At 40.5% G+C, this 21,114-nt stretch overlaps 1 protein-coding gene and 1 pseudogene across 3 annotated transcripts in view; one reads left to right on the top strand and one right to left on the bottom strand.

The window, feature by feature from the left end:
* Positions 1-14,933, bottom strand: part of DSTN (destrin, actin depolymerizing factor) — a 38,838-nt gene extending 23,905 nt beyond the window's left edge. Inside the window, exons 1-2 of one of the 3 annotated variants that reach the window (XM_064572795.1) lie at positions 14,171-14,473; positions 3,782-3,873 (exon numbers count right to left, since the gene is read on the bottom strand). Coding sequence is in view for 2 of the 3 variants with exons in the window: in XM_064572794.1 (XP_064428864.1) it covers positions 14,822-14,902 (81 nt within the window). In the remaining variant the exon portion in view is untranslated. Of the gene's footprint in view, positions 1-3,781; positions 3,874-14,170; positions 14,474-14,821 lie in introns of those variants that run through there. The other 2 variants (XM_064572794.1, XM_045885375.3) reach the window with 2 other exon arrangements.
* On the top strand, positions 1,647-1,865 carry LOC123850684 (putative ribosomal protein eL39-like 5; annotated as a pseudogene).
* Positions 14,934-21,114: the final 6,181 nt, after the last annotated feature.

Raw genomic sequence — 21,114 nt, forward strand, 5'->3', positions numbered from 1 at the left:
TAAATAGCTGTTTGGTTCCACAATTGAAAATACAAGGGCACTATTTTTTTTTTCTTTAAGTAGGCTCCACTCCCAGCAGAGAGCCCAACCCAGGGCCCAAAATCCCAAACCCCGAGATCATGACCCAAGCCAAGATCCAGAGTCAGATGCTCAACCAACTGAGGCACCCAGATGCCCCAGGGCACTATGTAATAATATGTATCTATCAGTAGTTATACCAAGATGGAGAGAATGACTGTTTCAAGCATTTATTGATACAGGAAAGGAAAAAAGATCTCTACAGTATTCTGTCTCATCCTTCACAGGAAACCATTAAAAAGGACTCTATTCCTCAGATGAGGAATGGAATACTAATCAAAATAAAAAGGAACAAAATGCTGATGCATAAATGCTTTATGCTAAGTGAAAAGAAACCGGACTGAAAGTGTCTGATTAGATAATTCCATTTATATGATATTCTTGTAAAGGTGAAATTATAGGGACAAAAACAGATCAGTGGTTGGTAGGGATGGGAAGAAGGATTAACATGAGGAAATTTTTTGGAGTGAAGGAACTATTCTAATATTTTGATTGTCATGGTAGTTACACAACTGTATACCTCTGCAAAATTTGCAGAACTTACACTAAACATGGTAAATTTTACTTCATGTAAATTATCATGAATAGAAAAAATTAAACATTACTTCTAGTCTTTACTTCAACAACAATATAAAAATATTCTACTCCCCTTTGAGAAAGATCATTTAAGCTAAAGGCGAAAGATTTCTCTTTGGTTTAACAATTTGGCTTCTCTCTGGATAATTAGCTGCTATGTCAATGAACCTAAGAGAGGAAAGAGAGTTGATGTGGTAGGTTAACCTACTTCTGTTCCATGGTCACATGCAATTTCTAAGTCCTATCAACTCCTCCTTAAATGTGTATTTCAAATCTACTCCTTCTCATCTACTCTTCACATCTCCTATCACTCCCAAGATTAAAAATATTCATCAATTCCAAAGCACCTCAAGATAAAGTCCATATTCATTAACAGAGCATAGAAGGCCCTTTATTATCTGAACCAACCTACTTTTCCAGATCTGTCTTCTACCATTGGCAACTGTTTTATTCACTCATACCTTTCAGAAAGCAATGTGGTCATTTACATTAAGAGCCTTAAAATAATCCAAACCCTTTGACACTTTAACCCAGTAAGCCCACTTGAAGGAATTTATTCTGGGGGGATAATCTGCATAATATAAAAAACCAGACAGTCCAAATAAACAAAAACAGGAAAATTGCAAAGAAAAGTATAGTACATCCACAAGATAGTTTCTGATGCAGCTATCAAAATCATGCTTATGGGAAGTTTCTAAAGACATGGAGGAAACATTACTTGAAGTGAAAAAAGAAAGTAAATATAAAATTTTATATACAGTGTTTCTCAACTATGTAAAACAGTATAGAGAAAAGGAAAGGAATTTTATCTCTAACAGTGGGAATATAATAAGTGATTTTTATCTTCTCTTTGGTCTTCTGTATTTTCCAAGTTTTCCATGAGAATATTTTTTAAATTAGAAACATATATACACATAAACTTTTTGACTCAGTAATTGCATAACTAGAACTGTATTTTGAAGAATAATGCAGGCAAAGATTTATGCGCAAAGATGACAGAGCATTCTCTCTCCTTTTCTCCACCATCGTGGTATCTGTGGTTGACTATTCCATGCAAGTCTTCTCACAAGACTTTCAAGATCAAGCAATTCCTGGCCAAGAAACAAAAGCAGAATCATCCCATTCCCCAGTGGATTCAGATGAAAACTGGTAATAAAGTCAGGTACAACTCCAAAAGGAAGCACTGGTGAAGAACCAAGCTGGGTCTATAACAGACTGCACATGAGATGGCACACATATTTATGCTGCCTGAAAGTCACGAGCTCATATCCTATCACTCTGTAAACATCACTACTATCTGAACAGTAGGCATTTTTTTAAAGATTTTATTTATTTGAGACAGAATGTGAGTGAGAGAAGAGAGCACGAGCCAAGACTCGATCCCAGAATGATGGGATCGTGACCTGAGTCAAAGGTAGACACTTAACCCACTGAGCCACCCAGGTGCCCAACAATGGGCATGTTTTATCAGGGAAATGATTTTCTGTTACTATGCTTCTGTCCCAGTAGGTTGGTTCAGTAATAAATATGTGAGACCTTTTGTTTGGGGGAAAAAAAAAAAGAAAAAGGGCGTTACAATCATGGCTTTAAAATTTAACAGGGGGATGATTTAATACCATCACTGTACATGCATGATACCATTAAAAAATTTAAAGTTTTTATAGATATATTTAATATGACAGAGAATTTTACCATTTAAAAGTATAAATTCAGTGGATTTTCGTATATTCACAAAATTGTACATCCATCACAATCTAATCTTAGAACATTTTCAACACCCCAAAAGAAACTCTGTACGGAGTGATCACTCTTCTTTCCCATTTTCACTCACCTCAGACCTATCCAACCACTAATTTACTTCCTGTCTCTTGAGATCTATCTATCCTGGTTATTGTATATAAATGGAATTCTATAATATGTAGTCTTTTTTTGACTGGTTTCTTTTACTCAGTATCCCTGCTGTAGCATGAATTGGTACTTCATTTCTTTTTATTGCCAAATAATGTTCTATTATATGGATATATGACATTTTTTCTATCTAATCATCAGCTGATGGAAATCTGGGTGTTTCCACTTTGGGGCTACTATGGGGATAATGCTATTATGTACATTTGTCCACAGATTGTTTATGTAGATACGTCTTTTTATTTCACTTGGTATGTAACTAGGAGTGAAAGTGCTGGGTCAATGGCAGTTCCCAAGTTTAACTTAAGGAACTGCCAAAACATTTTCCAGAAGTGGCTACACCATCTTACACTCCCACCAGCAACATATATGGGTTCCTACTTTTTCACAGCCTTGCCGACATTTATTACTGTTGTCTTTTTTATTATAGCCATCCTAGTGGGTATATAGTAGTACCTCATTACAGTTTTTTTTATGGTTTTGATTTGCATTTCCCTAATGGCTAATGATTGAGCATGTTTTCATGTGCTTATTGACTATTTGTATATCTTCCTTATGGAAAGATCTATTCAAAGCCTTTGTCCATGACTAAATTGCCCTTTTACTGCTGAGCTGAGATAGTCCTTGATATATTCTGGATATAAATTCCTTGTCAGACATGATTTGCAAATATTTTCTGCCATTCCATGGGTTGTCTTCTTTCTTGATGGTGTTCTTTGATGCAAAAAAGTCTTTAATTCTAACAGAGTCCAGTTGATCTATTTTTCTTTTGTCACTTGTGCTTTTGCCTACAAATGCCAAGAAAACTGTCCAAACCCCTCCTCCAAAAAAACCTGCCTAACCCAAACTCACAAAGATTTATGCCTATGTTTTCTTTTAGGAATTATACAGCTTTAGGTCTTTCATTTAGGTCTAGGAGCCATTTTGGGTTAAATTCTGTATATAGTGTGAAGCAGGGATCCAAATCCATTCTTTCACATGTGGATATCCAGTTGTACTAGTGTGACTCGTTGAAGACACTATTTTTCCCCCACTGAATTATAGCTTGGCAGCCCTGTCACATTGGAATATGGGAAGTAAAGGATATAAAACTGTTACAGATGAACTCAACTGTGTGAGACAAATCTATAGTGATAGTCTCGGGATATTCATTTTCTCCCTTACTTCCATTATAGTACTTATTACAACCTGCAATTATCTTATTCATTTGTTTACTTCTTACCTGTCTCCCCCATTAGAATGAATACTTCATAGGGACAGGGACTTTGTCTTGTATACTGTTGAATCTCCAAAGCCTACCACAGTGCCTGGCTCCTAGGAGGCACCAAACAATTATTTACTGAAAGAACGAGCATATATTTAACATGATCTGGAAGAGAATGCACTGAATGTTAATACTTTGGTTGGAATTGTCATTACAACTAAATTTTTCTTAATGTTTTACAATGTACATACATTATTACTATAATAAGATATGAAATTAGGGTATTTTAAAAATGTATAATACATCTAGATCAATTTGCTATTCCTCAAAGTTCTAAGAACCTCAATTTTTGCCAAACTATTTTATTTTCAGCTTTTATAGTCCCCAGCACAATGACACCACCAACTACCTAATGCAATACATGTTAAGAAAAAAAAAAAAGAAGAAGAAGAAGGTAGCGGGAGGGGAAGAATGAAGCGGGGGAAATCAGAGGGGTAGACGAACCATGAGAGACGATGGACTCTGAAAAACAAACAGGGTTCTAGAGGGGAGGGGGGTGGGAGGATGGGTTAGCCTGGTGGTAGGTATTGAGGAGGGCACATTCTGCATGGAGCACTGGGTGTTATGCACAATGAATCATGGAACACTTCATCTAAAACTAATGATGTAATGTATGGGGATTAACATAAGAATAAAAAAAATAAATATATAAAAAAAAAAGAGTAAGTGATCCTTGATGTCTGTCTTTCTCTTATGCCATACACCCAAATTATCAGCAAGTCCTGTCAGCTCTACCTCCAAAATATATATTCAAGCTAATCACTTCTCATTATTCCACTATTCACAATCTTAATCCAAGCTACCACCATCAATTGGATGAATAACAGCAATGGTCTCTTAATCAGTTTTTGTCCCCACTTGCACATCTCAACAGTAATAAATCATATCTCATTCCACTACTTAACACCTTCACATCCTCCCACCACCACAGCCCCAAGAGCTTCTTAGTGCAAACAGAATAAAATTCAAATTCCTCACCTTGGCCTACAGGCTCTTCCTGTTCCAGTTCTTGCCTCCAATCCATTTCCTACTTTTCTATCCCCCTTTTACTGAATTCCAGCTACACAAACCTTTTTTGTCTCTGGCATGTCAAGCTCATTCTCTTCTCAAGGCTTGTCCACTTAGAGTTCCTTCTGCCTGAAATGCTCTACACATGGCTTTCTTGTCATGCAAGTCTTAGCTCAAATGTCACCTCCTAAGAGGCCTTCCCTAACAATCTGGCTAAAAGGAACCAACTCTTCCAGTACTCCCTATTGCTTACATTATTTCCTTCATACTTCTTAACAATTCTGACATGATCTTGCCATTTTGTTTTTCTCTCTCTTTCCCCCACGTTAGGATTAACTTCCACAAGGAAAGGACTTTTTTAGTACTATATCTCTAAAACCTGGATCAGTTCTTGGCATATAATAATTTCTCAACTATCTACAGAATAAATGGTTGCTATTCTAAATCTTACGGGCAATAAAGAACTGTTTGATTCTACATTAATTTCTTCAGGAACAATACTAAGAGTACAAGATACTTTTACATTAAGAATTATGGGGCGCCTGGGTGGCTCAGTCGTTAAGCGTCTGCCTTCAGCTCAGGTCATGATCTCAGCATCCTGGCATTGAGCATCAGGCTCCCTGCTCAGCGGGAAGCCTGCTTCTCCCTCTCCCTCTCCCACTCCCCCTGCTTGTGTTCCTGCTCTTGCTGTCAAAAAAAAGAAAAAGAAAAAAGGAATTAAATCACCTGAGACATCACCTCACACCAGTCAGAATAACTACTATCAAAAAGACAAGGAATAACAAGTGCTGGCAAGGATGTGGAGAAAAAGGAACCCTCATGCACTGTTGGTGGGAATGCAAATTAGTGTAGCCACTCTGGAAAACAGTATGGAGGTTCCTCAAAAAAAGTAAATATACAAGCCAGTAATTCCACTTCTGGGTATTTACCAGAACAAAAATACTAATTCAAAAAGAAACATGCACCTCTATGTTTACTGCAACATTATTTACAATGTCAAGATATGGAAACAACCTAAGTACCCACTGATTGATAAATGGATAAAAAAGATGTGGTATATACACACACACAAACAACGAAATATTACTCCACCATGCAAAGGAATGAAATCTTGCCATTCCTGACAAGGTTGGTCCTAGTGGGTATACTAAGCGAAATAAGTTAGACATGAAAAAGCAAATACCGTATGATTTCACTTATATGTGGTATCTAAAAAACAAAACAGAAATTGACTCATAAATACAGAAAACAAACTGGTGGCTGTCAGAGGGGAGGGAGTGGAGATGAGTGCAAAAGGTAAAGGTGATTAAGACGCACAAACTTCCAGTTATAAAATAAGTAACAGAGATGTAAAGTACAGCATAGGGAATACAGTCAACAACTTTGTATGACAGATGGTAGCCACGTATAGTGAACATTTCATAACATACATAATTATCAAGTCATTACGTTATACACCTGAAACTAATAATATTGCATGTCAACTGTACTTCAATTTTTAAAAAGTCACCTGAAAAATAAAATTTAAAAGCTGATCATAAAAAGTTGATCATATATAATCCAAATAAAATAACATTAGTTTAAAGAAATAATAAAACAACTGGAAATATGTTCTAATGCACTCCTTCCACCCTTTTCATTTTATCTACAATTGCTGAAGCATGTGATGGTGTTATCAGAATATAAAGAAAAAAAGACTGTTAATCTAATTAGGATCTAAAGTTGTTTAATGTCATTTCATCCAACACTAATAAGCACTTTACCATATACCAGGCATTGCTTTTAAACTACTTACATGCATCACCCAAATTGTCATGATGGTAGGTACTCCCATTTGGAGGAATGATGAAATCGAGGCATAGAATAATCAGTAATTTACCTAAGGCCATATAGTTAGTAGATGGCGGAGCCAAGATTCAAAAACCCTAGGCAGCCCCACTCTGAGCCTATGCTCTTAATCACTTCTCAGTATAGTTTTAACAGAAATGATAATAATACCTACCTCATCTGGTTGCTATAAGGACTGACTGAGAGAAGGTGTAACACAATGCCAGACACATAATAAAAACTTACTAAGTTCTCTAAAGCATGACTTCTTGTTCTTTTGTTAGGCTTTCAAGTGCTTTTCTATGGTTCAGGATGCCTCAATGAGCATCAAATACCATCCAGTTTCATTTGGGGGGGGGGCGTGAGAGGGGAGGGAGAGAGAAAATCTTAAGCAGGGTCCATGCCCAGCACAAGGTCCAACTCAGGGCTCGATCTGATGACCCCCGACATCATGATCTGAGCCGAAATCAAGAGTCAGACACTTAATCGACTGAGCCACCCAAGTGCCCCCATTCAGTTTCATTTTTAAGGGAAGAAAGGGAACTGGCATTTATTGAGGGGTTTTCTGTATGCCAGAATTATTTTTAAAGGTACTATTCTAATAATACTTGCCTTATCTCAAAGGATTTTCACTGTAAGACTCAAATCAAATAGTAATGCAGTATACAAAGGGGAGGTACTATTCAATTAGTTTAGTACTTAAAAGTCAATTTCCATTGTATTAAAAAAAAAGTATGTGGGAATTGAAAGCATAAAAATTAAAGAAATCCATATCCATGGGATCCTATCCCTGTCATAATTACAAATGCCCTCTCGATCACTCATTCATGCTCTTTTGGGAACATTTGTTGTGGGCCTACCATGAGAGAGGCATCTTGCTATTGAAATACACAAACTCTATCTTAAGGAGATGACAGTCTAGTTCTACAAAATATCTCAATAAGTGCCATAAAAGGAATTCATATGCTATGTTAGTACTCCTTCTTAGACATGTGCAGAAATGCAGAGGATTAACACAGTGTTGGTACCCATATTAACTTCCCTTTACAAATTAAATTAATCTACAAAGTCTGAGGCTGGTCACTAACCACATGTGGTTTAGTGAGTCCATTAAATGTGGCTAGTGTGACTGAGGAACTGCATGTTTAAATTATATTTTAATTAACTTAAATTTTAAATTGATTATCAATTCCATTACTGGAAAACTTGTAAGCATGCTTTGAGCAACTAAGGTATGTGAATCTACTTTTCCAACTGTAAATGGGTATCTAAATACATATCAAATATTTCCAATGAAAACTGAGCATTTGAATTGAGATGTGCTGTAACTATAAAATACATACTGGATTTCAAATAATTTATATGAAAAAATAATGTGAAAGGTCTCATTTTTATATTGATTAAATGTGGATAGGATATATTGGGTTACATAAATTTCACCTTGTTTTTGTACTTTTTTAGTGGGGCTACTAGAAGATTTAAAAGTACACATGTAACTTACATTTTATTTCTATTCGACAACACTGACCTGAAGATTACTTCCAACATTCCTAAAAGGAGGTTTCAGTGATTTGAGAATTCCTCAGCGCTCCAGAGCTTCAAAAATTGACATAATAGATGGTTTCCTAGCAAATTGAAGGAGTCTTACCTGTATTTGCCTGAGCTTTTAGTTTTAGCTCTATCACTACATGAAAATTCCACCACCATCAAAAATGTAGTTACTACATGAAACCATTTTAAAATAAATGCTAATTACATTTACAGGTTGATGATTTTTTTTCTGAAACATGCTAATATAGGACTCCGGGTAGGAAATTCATCTTTCTTTTCTGTGATAAGGCAAACAGGAGTAACAACCTATAAAGTAATGCAAAAATGTGGAAAAGAGTGAACAGTCTTCCTTTGATGTAATCCAAAAGAACACAATGACAAATTAGTTTCAAATGTAGGGTTCCTGCTATAGTATGCACTGAAGTTGGTCTTTCAAGTGCTCATCCTATGCCCTGCTACAACAGAACCAGAGTTTTTTGACGCTCCTCTTATGTTTAAAAAAAAAAAAGCCCAATTCTAGAGGGGAGGGGGGTGGGAGGATGGGTTAGCCTGGTGGTGGGTATTTAGGAGGGCACATTCTGCATGGAGCACTGGGTGTTGTGCACAAACAATGAATCATGGAACACTTCATCTAAAACTAATGTTGTAATGTAAGGGGATTAACATAAGAATAAAAAAATTAAAAAAAAAAAAAAAGCCCAAATCTCAGCTTTTCCTCTGCTTTTTCATACCTTCAAGTACACATTAAAACCTGAATTTTAATCGCATTTTTACTAAAATCAATTGTTTAAAGATCTATTCAAAAAACTGATTCTTCAATTTTAACTTACCAAACCAAATTACGAATAGGGTAAACAACATGTAAGCATTATGATGTCAGCTACTAGAAGACTTTTAAAAGAGTTAAGAATCACTCTAGACTAAAAACTACTCAACTCCACAGTGGGTCTTTATACAGAAGACTCCAAGATGAATTAAGTAACTAGTATGTCAAAGTATTTCTGAGATGAACCAATCTGATGTTTATTTTGCTATACTTCTCCCAGTGTAAAATTTCAAGAAAAATGAACAGCAGTACAACAATTCCAAGCGAAAAATCACTTCCAACATCAAGGCAAGGAGGCAGGGAAAGATGAAAACCTGTGATTAAAATATTTCTGAAGTGTTAGGTGTAAATCTTTGAGTATGTCTTTCATGGACAATGTAAAGAGGAATATGCTACAAGAGAAGGAAGCTCAAAATACTTAAATAACAATCTTCTATTTCTTTATTAGGATCTGTGGTTTTGGTATGCAAGTTGCAAACAATACAAGAAAGAGACTAGGCCTACTTACTCAGAGACTAGAACTTTGCTCTGTAGATAAAAGCAACGTATATGTGTTAAATCCAGTTTTTCCACTTCCCAGACTTTTTTCTAATTTCAAATATGGTGTTCATTTCAAAGATCTTAGTTATTACTGAAATGAAATAAAGTTACACTAACAAAAAAATGAAAACGTCTGGAGTCTTCCTGGATAGTAAGTTAAACAGCAGCTCGATTTATACCAATTCTATTGGTGAAAAATAGTCATAATTGTTTTGTTTTGCTTCTTTTTTAATAAACTTTTTTTTTTAGGTACATTTTAAGTTCACACCAAAATTGAGCAGAAAGCACAGAGATTTCCCCTATATCCCCAATGCTTGTTTGTTTTTAACATTTGGCTGGATGAATTACCCAAGAAAAAGAAAGTATAAAGCAGAGGATGTTAATCTCCATGGCCCCTGGCAAAGATGGAACTCTCTCCTGGATCACTGCATTCTACCACTACCAGGATCTAACCATGGCCAGTGGCTAGAATTAAGGGTATTTAACTCCTGTTGCTTAGCAGCTTGAGAGGCATGCAAAGAAATGTAGGTTCCAGAGGAGGATATCAGTACTCAGTATGCAGTTCTGACATTGACAATCACGTTCTTACAGATTTTCTTTTAACGCTGGATTTACTTTATCATTCCACAAATAAGCCTAGACGAAGACGTGAGGAGTATTTACATAATGTCAGGTTCACCAGATGCACATGCATGTAAAACCATAGGCTGCAATAAACATAAAAAAATACTTTACTACTAATCAGAGAAAAGAAAATTAAAAGAGTAAGAACCCACTTCACACCCATCAGATTGGCAAAGGTTTCAAGGTATTGGTCATAATATCAAGTGGTGAAAAGAAATGGAGAAACAGGCTGATAAATGTAGCTGATGGGATACAAATTAGAACCACCTGTAATACAGTAAAAAATACACATGCATACCCTCCAATCCAGGCTTCCACTTTTAGGTCTATACCAAGAACACATTCACTGGCGATAAAGAAGTAACATAAAACATGGAAACCATCTATTCCAAGTAGACAAAAAAAGATAGAAGTGTGGGTGAAAAACTGGGGAAATGTTCATCAATAGGGGAATGGATAAACTTACATAGTCATAAAAACTATTTAGCAGTTAATATAAAGAACCACAGCTACGGCTAAAACCAAAGATCATCCCCCTCCCAAAAAACCTCACCAAGTTTAATTTTTTAAGTTGCAAAAGGATACATAAAGCATAGCATTTATATGAAATTTAAAAACACATGAAAACTATATATATTACTACAGATGCATACATACATAGCTAAAAGTATGGAAATATCAATTTGAATGAAACATATTAACTTCAGTTGACTATGTAGACTATGTAGACTTCATCTGAGCTTTATGTTCCTGTAAAGCAGTGATGGTTAAGAAATCCACCCCCATCATTTTGAGTTTTGGGAAACTGGTAACAAAAAGATCCTGCCCTTGTTTATTGTGATAAGACCTGTCCATGCAGTTCCTCAAGACCCCTGGTTTTACTTGCCCCAGGTCCTTGTCCTTTTTTTTTTTTTTGAGACGTTCCTTAATAATTAATGTTCTCTCAATTACAATAGCCTGAAAAATCATCTCCTTAATTGGCCAGCACATTATGTCTTTGACACAGAAGTGGTTATCTCTGGGGACAGAAGAGAATGGGATGAAGAAGATGATGCAGATTTAGTTGCAATGGTAACACAGAAACCTGAAATATGACAAAAAGTTATTTTCTTTTTTCATACAAAGGGACCTGTTATTCTGTGTACCTTTCTGCTTAAAATGTTTCAAAATTAATTTGTAAATTATGTTAAAACTTGATGTGCAGTCAAAAAAGGTCACAAGTCAATCAATCCTTTACAGTCTGTTTTTTCATGTTAAATAGGCACATGAACACATGCCCAACCTATTCCATTAGATTGCTGTAAGTAAAAGTGTTTTTCCTAATCATGGAGTGATAGAATACATTTGTAATTCATTCTGGGCCAGTTAGCTCGGTTTGTTACAGCAGAGTTCTGACTAGGGCAGGGCTGAATTATCACGTAGACTTTTATTATTTCAGGGGCAAGACTACACTCCTACTCCCAGAGAGCCATATAGTATGATGTAAATGTCATATACCGTTGGTTACAAGAGGCACTAGGCAAGTCTATGTATAATATCTTGATCCATACCCAACAAAAAGAACTACTGAGCAGATAACCCTAGGAACTTAATGGTAGACTAGTAAATAATCTTTCTATGAGGAAACTGGCACACGCAGTACACACACACCAAAGTTTTGTTTGGAGTGGGTAGATGTGGTTCCTGTGGAGGACAGGCTTTTTGGGGGGGTGAGGGGTGGGGGAGGCACTGTAAAGTGAGATTCTGAAAACATGAAATCTCATCTTAAAGTGCCCAAAGGTGATCTTTTGAGTTGGTTTCAAACTGCTTTTATTCCCAAATGCTTCCAGAAGGCTTGGTGAGTACCAGGAAACGATTTTGTTAATGCAGAACAAACCCATCAACAGCTAAAAATCTTTTTTTTCTGAGAAAGAACACCAAGGGGTGGGGGGGAGGGGGAGTGGCAGAGGGAGAGAGAGAATCTTAAGCAAGCTCATGCCCAGCGCAGAGCCCAACTTGGGGCTGGATCTCACAACCCTGAGATCATGACTTCAGCTGAAATCAGGATTCATACTTAAGCAAATGAGCCACCCCTAAAATTTAACCTTAACAACAACAACAAAAACTTTAGAAACTTGGAACCTCAGTTTCAAATATAGAGGTGAAGTGCTAAAATCTGGGATAATAGAACTTTGAATCTTAATACTCTCTAATAGCTGACACTGAAAGGAAATGATCTGTGCTTATAAGGCTAAATACAAGAGTAAGCTTTACAAATGGTCTATATTCTGAACTCTATTTGCAAGCATCCAAACAACAGGAGCTTGTAAGGTCTTCTTGACCTCCCTAAGGCCAACAAGTTTGAAATATATCTGGAATTCACTCATCTTGATTAATTTTTAGTTCTCCTCCTCCCCCCAAAACCAGTAAATAAAACAGATCCTTCCTTCATTTTATTTGAATGAAGAGAAATATGGAAGCTAAGCTTGGACTAAAATTTAAGAATTTAACGGAAGTTAAAATGCTTCGTCCTGTTTTTCAAATAGAAGATAAAGTCTGCATTACAGAAACTCAAAAAAGAATGTCAAATTAAAAGAACCTAAAGCCGGCTCCAGCCCATTTCAAAGCACTTTCATCAGAGTAGATGGTCTTACGTTTATGAGAACTCAAAACCCTTGCATTATGTCTTTTAGTATACGGTAGTATATACATTTATAATCTTACAGAGGTTTAAAAAAGTCTTAAGATGCTGCTCCTCTTTGTAGCTTACAGAATTAAACCAAAGAAGAGCAGACAACTGAACACTATCAAATTCCTACTACATCTCCTGAGTCATCAAGAAACTACTGGTTAATCTCTTTTTCTTCCTTGCACTACCTTAAAAAAACCAAAATTGTCATTCAGCGAAAACATTTTGTATGCCAGTAAGCTGGTACCAACTGCTTCCAGGCAGACAGATGCAATAACAGTGTAATATTTCTAGCAAAGTCTGGTAAGCCTTTGCCTGCAAATCATTGACCAAAAATGGTAACAGCGAGTGCAGACTAAAGAAAATGACAAAATGTTCTACTTGATCGACCAGTTAAGAATACTATTGTACAGCAAATCAGAGACAGTTTAGAGGGGGAATATGTAAATTACGCCAAGTGTCCATCACTTAGAATACGAGCATATATTTACTTTTAATGACTAGGATAATTCAATGGGCCTTTAAAAAGCTTTTACATTCGCTTTTATTAGCATCCCAGCATCATGCCCACTCCTCACACGCCAAGTTCTGGCAGAGCCAAACTGTTCACAGGTAAAAGAAAATTTCTAACCATACATGGAGAGATCGGGTAGGGAAGGGTTAAAAGAGCCACTGCCAAGCCTGACAAGCACAGCAGTGCTGCTGAAAGCTGATTGCCAGATACGACAAACAAAGCGGCTGCGAGGCCACCCTGTTCTTAATCATACCAGGGTCATGCTCGTGGCGATCATTCCGCCCTCTAGGGTTGTTCAATAAAGGCCTTATTTTCCTTAATGAGATGGACCGACCTCAGGGGCCGAAACTCGCACGAGTCACTGACCGCCTCGGCGCCCGGCTTTGGGGAAACCGGCGCCAACAAGGCCCGCGCCGGATTTCGAAGCCCCCCGCCCCGGGATGGCGGACTCCCGGTCGATTTCACCGAGGGCGTGGCTGCGCTCGGCCCCCGCAGGTAGTCCCCAGGCCTGGGAGGGAGGAACCGCGGGGACTATGCTGCCGCCGGCGGCCTCGCAGCAGCTGCGAGCGACGCAGCGGCCAGGAGCCGCCCGAGGAGCCTGGGTCCCAGCGGGTCCGCGAGCGGTGGAAGCCCAGAGACCTTCCCCCGCCTGGGGGCTGCAGCAGGGCCCGCGTCCCCCACCCCCGGGCGGGGGCGCGCCTGTCGCCCCTCGGCCCCGACCCCCACGGGGCCCCAGCGCCCAGCCGCCCGGGCCGCGTCAGCCCACGCCTCGGGCTCCCTCCCACTCACCATCTTCGTCGCGGCGGTCGCAGTGACGCGGGAGGGGGAGCTGGCCGGCGCCGAGTCTGCAGAGCGTCCTTCTCACGGCAGAGGGACCGAGAAACCCAGCGAGCAGGCGACTCGAGGCGCGAGCCTACCAGGAGGCGGGTGCACGGGCGCGCGCCTCGGGCCCAAACGCGACTGCGCACGTCACGCGCTGCCTGCCGTTGCTACGCAACCGGCTGGCCAGGCAGCGCCCTGCCCAGAGAGCAGGCGGAGGGTTCTGCCTCACGTTCGGAAGACTAGGGGACCGGGTCCTCCTCTCATCTGCTCGGGTCTGCGGGGGTGGGGCCTCCCTCATTTAGTAGGGACGAGGAGGCAGACTTCCGGCTGGCACCTGCCGGCGAGGAACCCGCAAAGGATCAAGCGGGGCAGGGGACCCTTTCCCCCCAACCTCGGGGGGCGGGGGCATGTGGCGCCCCGCCCACTGCGCTGCTGCTGCCCTAACAGGGAAGTAGCCACCTGGCCAGGTGTGCGCCGCGCTGGGGGCGGGGCCTGGGAGGGCGCGGGAGGGAGGGCGAGGGTAGGCGGCTTTCCCCGAGCAGGAGACCAGAGGGAGGACCGGGGGGAGTCGAGGCGCGGGCCGCGGCCCCGAGAACACATCCCGCATTTTTTACCTACTTTGGTGCGATTCCCGCCATCCTCCCCTGATTGGCCCAGCCCGGCACGTCGGGCCCTCGCGTGAGGGAAAAATCTGCACATTTTTCCTTCTTCCCGAGGCGACTGTGGCCATTCAGAGTGCTCTGTGAGTCACCGCTAATTTCAGGTCTGGAAAAAACAAGGAGTGATTTATTTATCTTTGGGAACAGCCCGGGGAAGGAGGCTCGGCGGTCCTCAGGGGTGTGGCTGGGAAACGGTAGAGTTTTCCCGGGACGATGGCGCCAGCCCCGCCGCTCCGTTTTGGGGGCTTTTAATTTGGGGTTGGGTTTTTTTAATGGGCGGTTACATCAGAAACACAGTTTTGAGAGGGCCAAAAGGAATCCCAGTGTTTTTCCCGAGGGCGTTTTTGTGGGCAGTAAAGGGAACAAAAAGAATTTACAGCTGGGGTGATACTTTAAGTTTTGCTTAATTTAAGGCTACCGAGAACATCACGGCCTCTACCAAAATTATTTTAATTATCCACATGTGAGGCTTTGGGATAAGACTTTTTTTTTTCTGGGCACTATATGACTGTTCTGTGACTTTTGTTCTGCCCACTCAACGTAGAAACTTATTTCTCATTACCCTTGTCTTTTTTTTTTTTTTTGCTATTATTTTCTAGAAAGGAAGTAAGTTGTGGCAATTCTAAGCCTTTACCACCTGCTACAAGACTTTTACAGGCTAGAACAGTGATCAAGCTCTCAAGCTTGAAGGAGAACTTGGTAAAGTCAGATTTGTGTGTCCTGGCCCCTAGAATTTCTGACAGTATGTCTGAGTTAAGACGCGAGAATTTGCGGGCGCCTGGGTGGCTCAGTCGTTAAGCGTCTGCCTTTGGCTGGGGTTATGATCTTGGAGTCCTGGGATTGAATCCCACATCGGGCTCCCTGCTCGGCGGGAGGCCTGCTTCTCCCTCTCCCACCCCTCCTGCTTATATTCCCTCTCTCACTTTGTCTCTCTCTGTCCAAAAAAAAAAAAAAAAAAAAAAGACGCAAGAATTTGCATTTCTAACAATTTCCAGGTGATGCTAATGCAGCTGGTTGGGCATAGCACTTTGAGAAGAAAGAACCCATCTGTATCCAACTGCAGCTGGAACCCTTCATTTCTCTTCCTGGGACTCAGTGGCCCCTCCACTTCTAAGGTCCTCAGAGACTTCCTTTCTAGTTCAAAGTCGAATGGAATCGTGCTCATTAGCGGATACAAACCTGCCTGCCCTAGCCTCTCTTCTGCATTTCCTCCTCCACCCTGCCGCCAGTGTTCTATCCAAACATAATAATCTAATCTTGTCACTTTCCTGCCTAAAATTTTCTAAGGCTTCCTAATCGCGTCATTCTGGTCCTTCTGCCTCTGGCCTCAGCCTGCCTTTTCTGCTCGGTTTCCCATATCTTCCAAAGTGCCCAATTTCCTTCCAGACTAAACTTCTCATTCCAGAACCCTTCTTACTCTTTCTAGCTGCCATAATTATGGACCTCTTAGTGTCTCAGGCTGGAATGTTCGTATTACCCCTCCATTCTGAAGACCTCTGACCACTTCCCAAGGGATCATTAGTGGTCTCTTCTTTAATCCCACAGTTGATCACTTCTCAAATCCTGATAAGCATCCAGATCACCTGAGAATCTTGTTAAAATGCAGATTCAGGGACTTAGAGGCTAGGTCTGGTCCTTAACCCATACTTTGAGTAGTGAGTGAGATCTTTTCCCTAATGTTAATGTAGCTTTGTAATTGTTTATATAAATTTGCCGCCACCACCAGTTTAGACTGAGAGTTCTTCATGGACAGGGGCTATTTAGGATGTACCTTATATGGACTGGCATAGTCCCTGATATATAATAGCCGTTTAATACATATTCAGTAGGTGAACCAATATCTAAAGATGTTTTACAATTCATCAAGCAAACTTCTGTATCAGTTCATTGTAACCTATGATGAGCCCCCATTTTTAAGAGTCCATTAAACTTTAACCTCTGCCTTTACACATAAATTTTCTAGATCTTTCTATTCCTTATACCACAGAGGGAAGAAGTTTTGACATAAGGTCCCTCCTTATATATGAGATGGATGTATTCCATGTTAAAGTTAGAAAACATTTTTCATACTTAATCTGAACACATAGGCACTTTCATTTAAAACCAATAGTATGAGGGGCGCCTTGGTGGCTCAGTCAGTTGAACGACTGACCCTTGGTTTCTGCTCAGGTCATGGTCTTAGGGTGGTGAGATCAAGCCCCACAACGGGCTCTGAACTCAGCAGGGTGTCTGCTTGAGATTCTCGTGCTTGCTGGCTCTCTAAAATAAATCTTAAAAAAAAAAAAAGAAAGAAAACCAATAATATGAGTGGCAAGGAAGAATAAAGTATACATTAATGAGGAACTCGAAGAAAGATGTATGTTAATAGCCTGGAAAAAGTTCCCTTCCCCCTGCACAAGAGGACATAACCCTGTCAGTAAAACAGTGTAGGAAAACTATTTTTAGTTTCTCCCCTGCCTCCCTGCAAATTCGCCTGTTCCCTCTCGCCTTGAGTACCCCTACTGTCTAATCTCAGTCTCAGTTCCCTCCTCCGAGGAAAAGTCACTAATTGTTCCTCTATAGGTAACATGTTTTTTTCCTCTTTCAGAATTTTAAAAAATCCTTGATTTTCTGTAATTCTGAAAATGATATACCTAGGCATAATGTTTTGTTTTGTTTTGCATTCATCTTGCTTGGTGTTCTCTGAGTTTTCTGAGTCTGTGGTTTGGTTTGATGTATGACAATAATTTGGTGAAATTCTCAGTCACAGTTGTTTCAAATAGTCTGTTCCTTTCTCTCTTCTCCTCCTAGTATTCCCATTTCGTGTATGTTATACCTTTTATAGTTGTCCGACATCCCTTGGATATTCTGTTCTGTTTTTTTCAGTCTTTGTTGTCTTTGCTTTTTGGTCTTGAGGATTCTGTTGATGTATATCCTCTAGCTCAGAGATTCCTTTCTCCATGCCCAGTCTACTAATAAGTCCATGACAAGCATTCTTCATTTCTGTGGCTTTTGTTTGTTTTGCCTTTTGGTATGCTTTCCAGTTTTTTCTTTATAGCTGGACATGATGCACTGGGTGAAAGGAACAGTAGTAAGTAGGCCTTTAGTGATGTGGTGAGGTTGGGGGAGGGGGGAATCATTCTAGAGTTCTGTGATTTGGTCTCATTTTCACTAAGCCTGTGCCTCTGGACTGTGAACTTCACAAGTATTTCTCAGAAGCAACCCCCCAACCTCTCCCCTTCAGTGGGACAAGATAGCTCGAGTGGGCTCCAGTTGAGTGTCTTCTTTACCCCATCAGTTAGGCTCTGGTAACTAGTTTCCCCTCAGGGCAGTCCTTGTTAGGACAGAAGGCTCTGGTGTATTTCAAAATGGTTCCTTCCTTCTCCCCTCCCCGTACTGGAAGCAGGAGGGGATTTTTCTTTGACATTTACTGTGGGAACCTGGTAGAACTTCAAGAGGTGACACAGATGTGCGCGGGTCCCCTATGACTGAGTCTCCCCAGAGTTCCTAACTCGCAGACTTGTCCACATTGAGCCTCCAGCAATTTGTCAGTTACAGTTCAACTTTTTCTGCCCAGACACTCATTCCCACGGTGGTTTCTACTTGTGAGTCTCTGCTCTGCTAAGCCACAACTCCTGCTATTGGCCTGTCTCGTCGACAGTTTTGGGCACAGCAGTTTGCCCAGTGTTCTCTCTCTTATGGATACAAGAGGAGTTGTCTGTTCAGCTTTTTACTGGTTAGGACAGAGTGGCAGCTTCCAAGCTCTTCACATATAGAACGGGGAAACCTGAAGTCTACCCCTTTCCTTTTAAAGAAACTTCCCAGAAGTGCCAGACAGAGCTCACACTTTTATCTCACTGACTGGAATGCAGTATATGGCTGCAAGGGAGACTGGGAAATGGGGTCTGTTCTTGGAGCAGCAATGTGCTCAGCTAAGGAATTGGGGTTCCTCTATCAAGGAAGAAGGGGAAAGTGGGTATAGGGAGATAACCAGCAGCAACTGCCATGGGTAGATATTATTACTTACTCCCATTCTACAGATGAGGTAAGGTGAAGAAATGTTCCTTAGGAACCCAGGGGAGTGAGTGATCTGCTCCCAAGCCCATGACCTTTCCTATCAGACCACATGACACATTAGTCCTATGTGATGCTCAACAAAAGAGGTGAGGTACCTCTTGTTGCTTCCTTAACACTGCAGAGTGGGTTTATACAAACGAAGCAAATGGGAGCTGTCGAAAATACATTCTGGACATTCCTTTATTGTAGCTGGGTCCTCTTGGATCAGCAGCCCCAAGGGCCTAGACATCTATTTTAGGAAAGGGCTAAATATATTTAAGTATATTCATGGGAACAATGCAGTATCACATGGTAACACTATTGATTTCTCTATTAGTCTTCATGGTAAAGTAAAAGTCATATACTGCTATTTTATAATATTAAAAATTGAATAACCAGTACATGTTTTTAGTTACTAGTGTACCACTTGAATTAAACCATGAGAAAATGGAGTAGAAAGTGGCACAACACTCTTGACCAATGGTTATTTACCCCTCTTGGGCCATATGTTCACTTTGAGGTTCTGATGAAAAGTATAGTCCCTTTCTCTAGAAAAGTAGATATTTGCTCCTACTCACAAAACATGGCTTACATTTTCAGGCAGCTTGTGGACTGTTCTGAAGCCCATCCATTAAACTACATATTTCAGGAAAGGTTTGGGGAAAAATTCTAAAAAGGAAACTCAAGGTAGGGATGAATGAACAGTCCTACAGTTCCTCCCCCACAATCCACATGCCAAGATTGGTTTGCTATTACACTGGTTATCACTTATAGCATGAAACCTTCCAGACCCATACAATACAGAGCATTTAAAAAAACACAGATGGCCTCCACAATGCACGTAGGATTGCGACTTGTTTTTATTCACACATTCGGCAGTGTATCTTGGGGATATATCCATGTTGTCTTCCCATTTTTCAGAAGTAATAGTGCACTCTCTATAGTTCTGATCAGGTTGCTATACTCCTGGAGAAAGAAAAAGGAGCCACAAAAGATTCAGCAAGGGACAAATAAAGGAATCCAGTATTTGATTTAAGGATAGACTAAATGACTTTAAACTTTCCAGAATGTAAAGAAGCCCAAGGGTTGAATGTGATCACAAGTTAAAATCAAGAAGGGTAGGAACGAAGTGAATAGAAATTCTGCAGCAAATTGTAACACTAAAAATAAGAGGGCTTCTCTTAAAAGCTCAAAGTGTGCTTTTAGGAAAAATCAGAGGGCTGTTGTATGTGGGTAAGGACAGGAGAAAGATTGCAAAATGGAGGGGAAGGAAGACCTGTCACAGGCAGTGACAGACTGGTAGGGGTGAGCTGTCTGGTTGGGACCCATTTCCCCCCTCCCCTACCCCATTATTCTCTGCAGACCTCCACCTCTCCCATGACCACCAAGGGGCTAGAAAACCTCATTACCAGTGAAGTGCCCACTGCCAAGTTTGCTGGTTAATGTCCAGGCAGCCCTGGAGCCCTGACGGGTGTGTGTGAAGATGGTACCAACACATGCAAATGGGTTGTCCAAGCTCAGAACTTTTCCTCACCCCTCTCTCACCTCCCCTGCCTCTGGGGACTAAATAGTTCTATCAGGGAGAGGAGAGGGTACTTGGAAGTCATCTGGAAGGGTAGATGACCAACCTCCTGGTTGAGGTTGGGGGTGGGGGGCACCCAGGGCAACCTCAGAGTTTCCCCCAGCTTGGTGCTTCTCCACCTGTCTTCCCCCAGACTCTCCAGGAGTGATGCCCGTTCTCAACCCCTGCCCCAGGAATTCTGTACAAACCCAGACCGATGAAAACCCTAAGGACATATACTGTATGAGTCCGTAGGTAAAGCTCCTAAGACAGAGGAGGAATCCAAGCATTATGAAAGAAAGGCAACAAGCTGAATAATTTCAAGCAAAAGAAGCAGGACAAGAAATTAAAATGAGCATAGTAAATATTTTCAGATAAGGAAAGACACTGGGAGACCAAAAGTAAGAATGAGCAGTTATGGAAAAATTGCAAACATTAGGAATATCCAATATTCTTGAACTAAAAGATTCAACGGATGAGCTGGACAACAGATTGGAGATCTGTAAATAACAAGGATGAGAGTCAGAAGATGAGGTCAAGTAGTTCACTGTCTCAATGTATCAAGGAAGGGTAAAGAAGATGCAAAGAATTTCACAGAGGTGGAGGATAGAGGAAAAGGGCCAGTATCCGTACGAAGTATCTGGATGGTGAAATCA

Source organism: Mirounga angustirostris, unplaced genomic scaffold, assembly GCF_029215605.1.
Source record: "Mirounga angustirostris isolate CCGP_5_RB_7025 unplaced genomic scaffold, mMirAng1.0.hap1 SCAF_10, whole genome shotgun sequence".
Lineage (NCBI taxonomy): Eukaryota > Metazoa > Chordata > Mammalia > Carnivora > Phocidae > Mirounga > Mirounga angustirostris.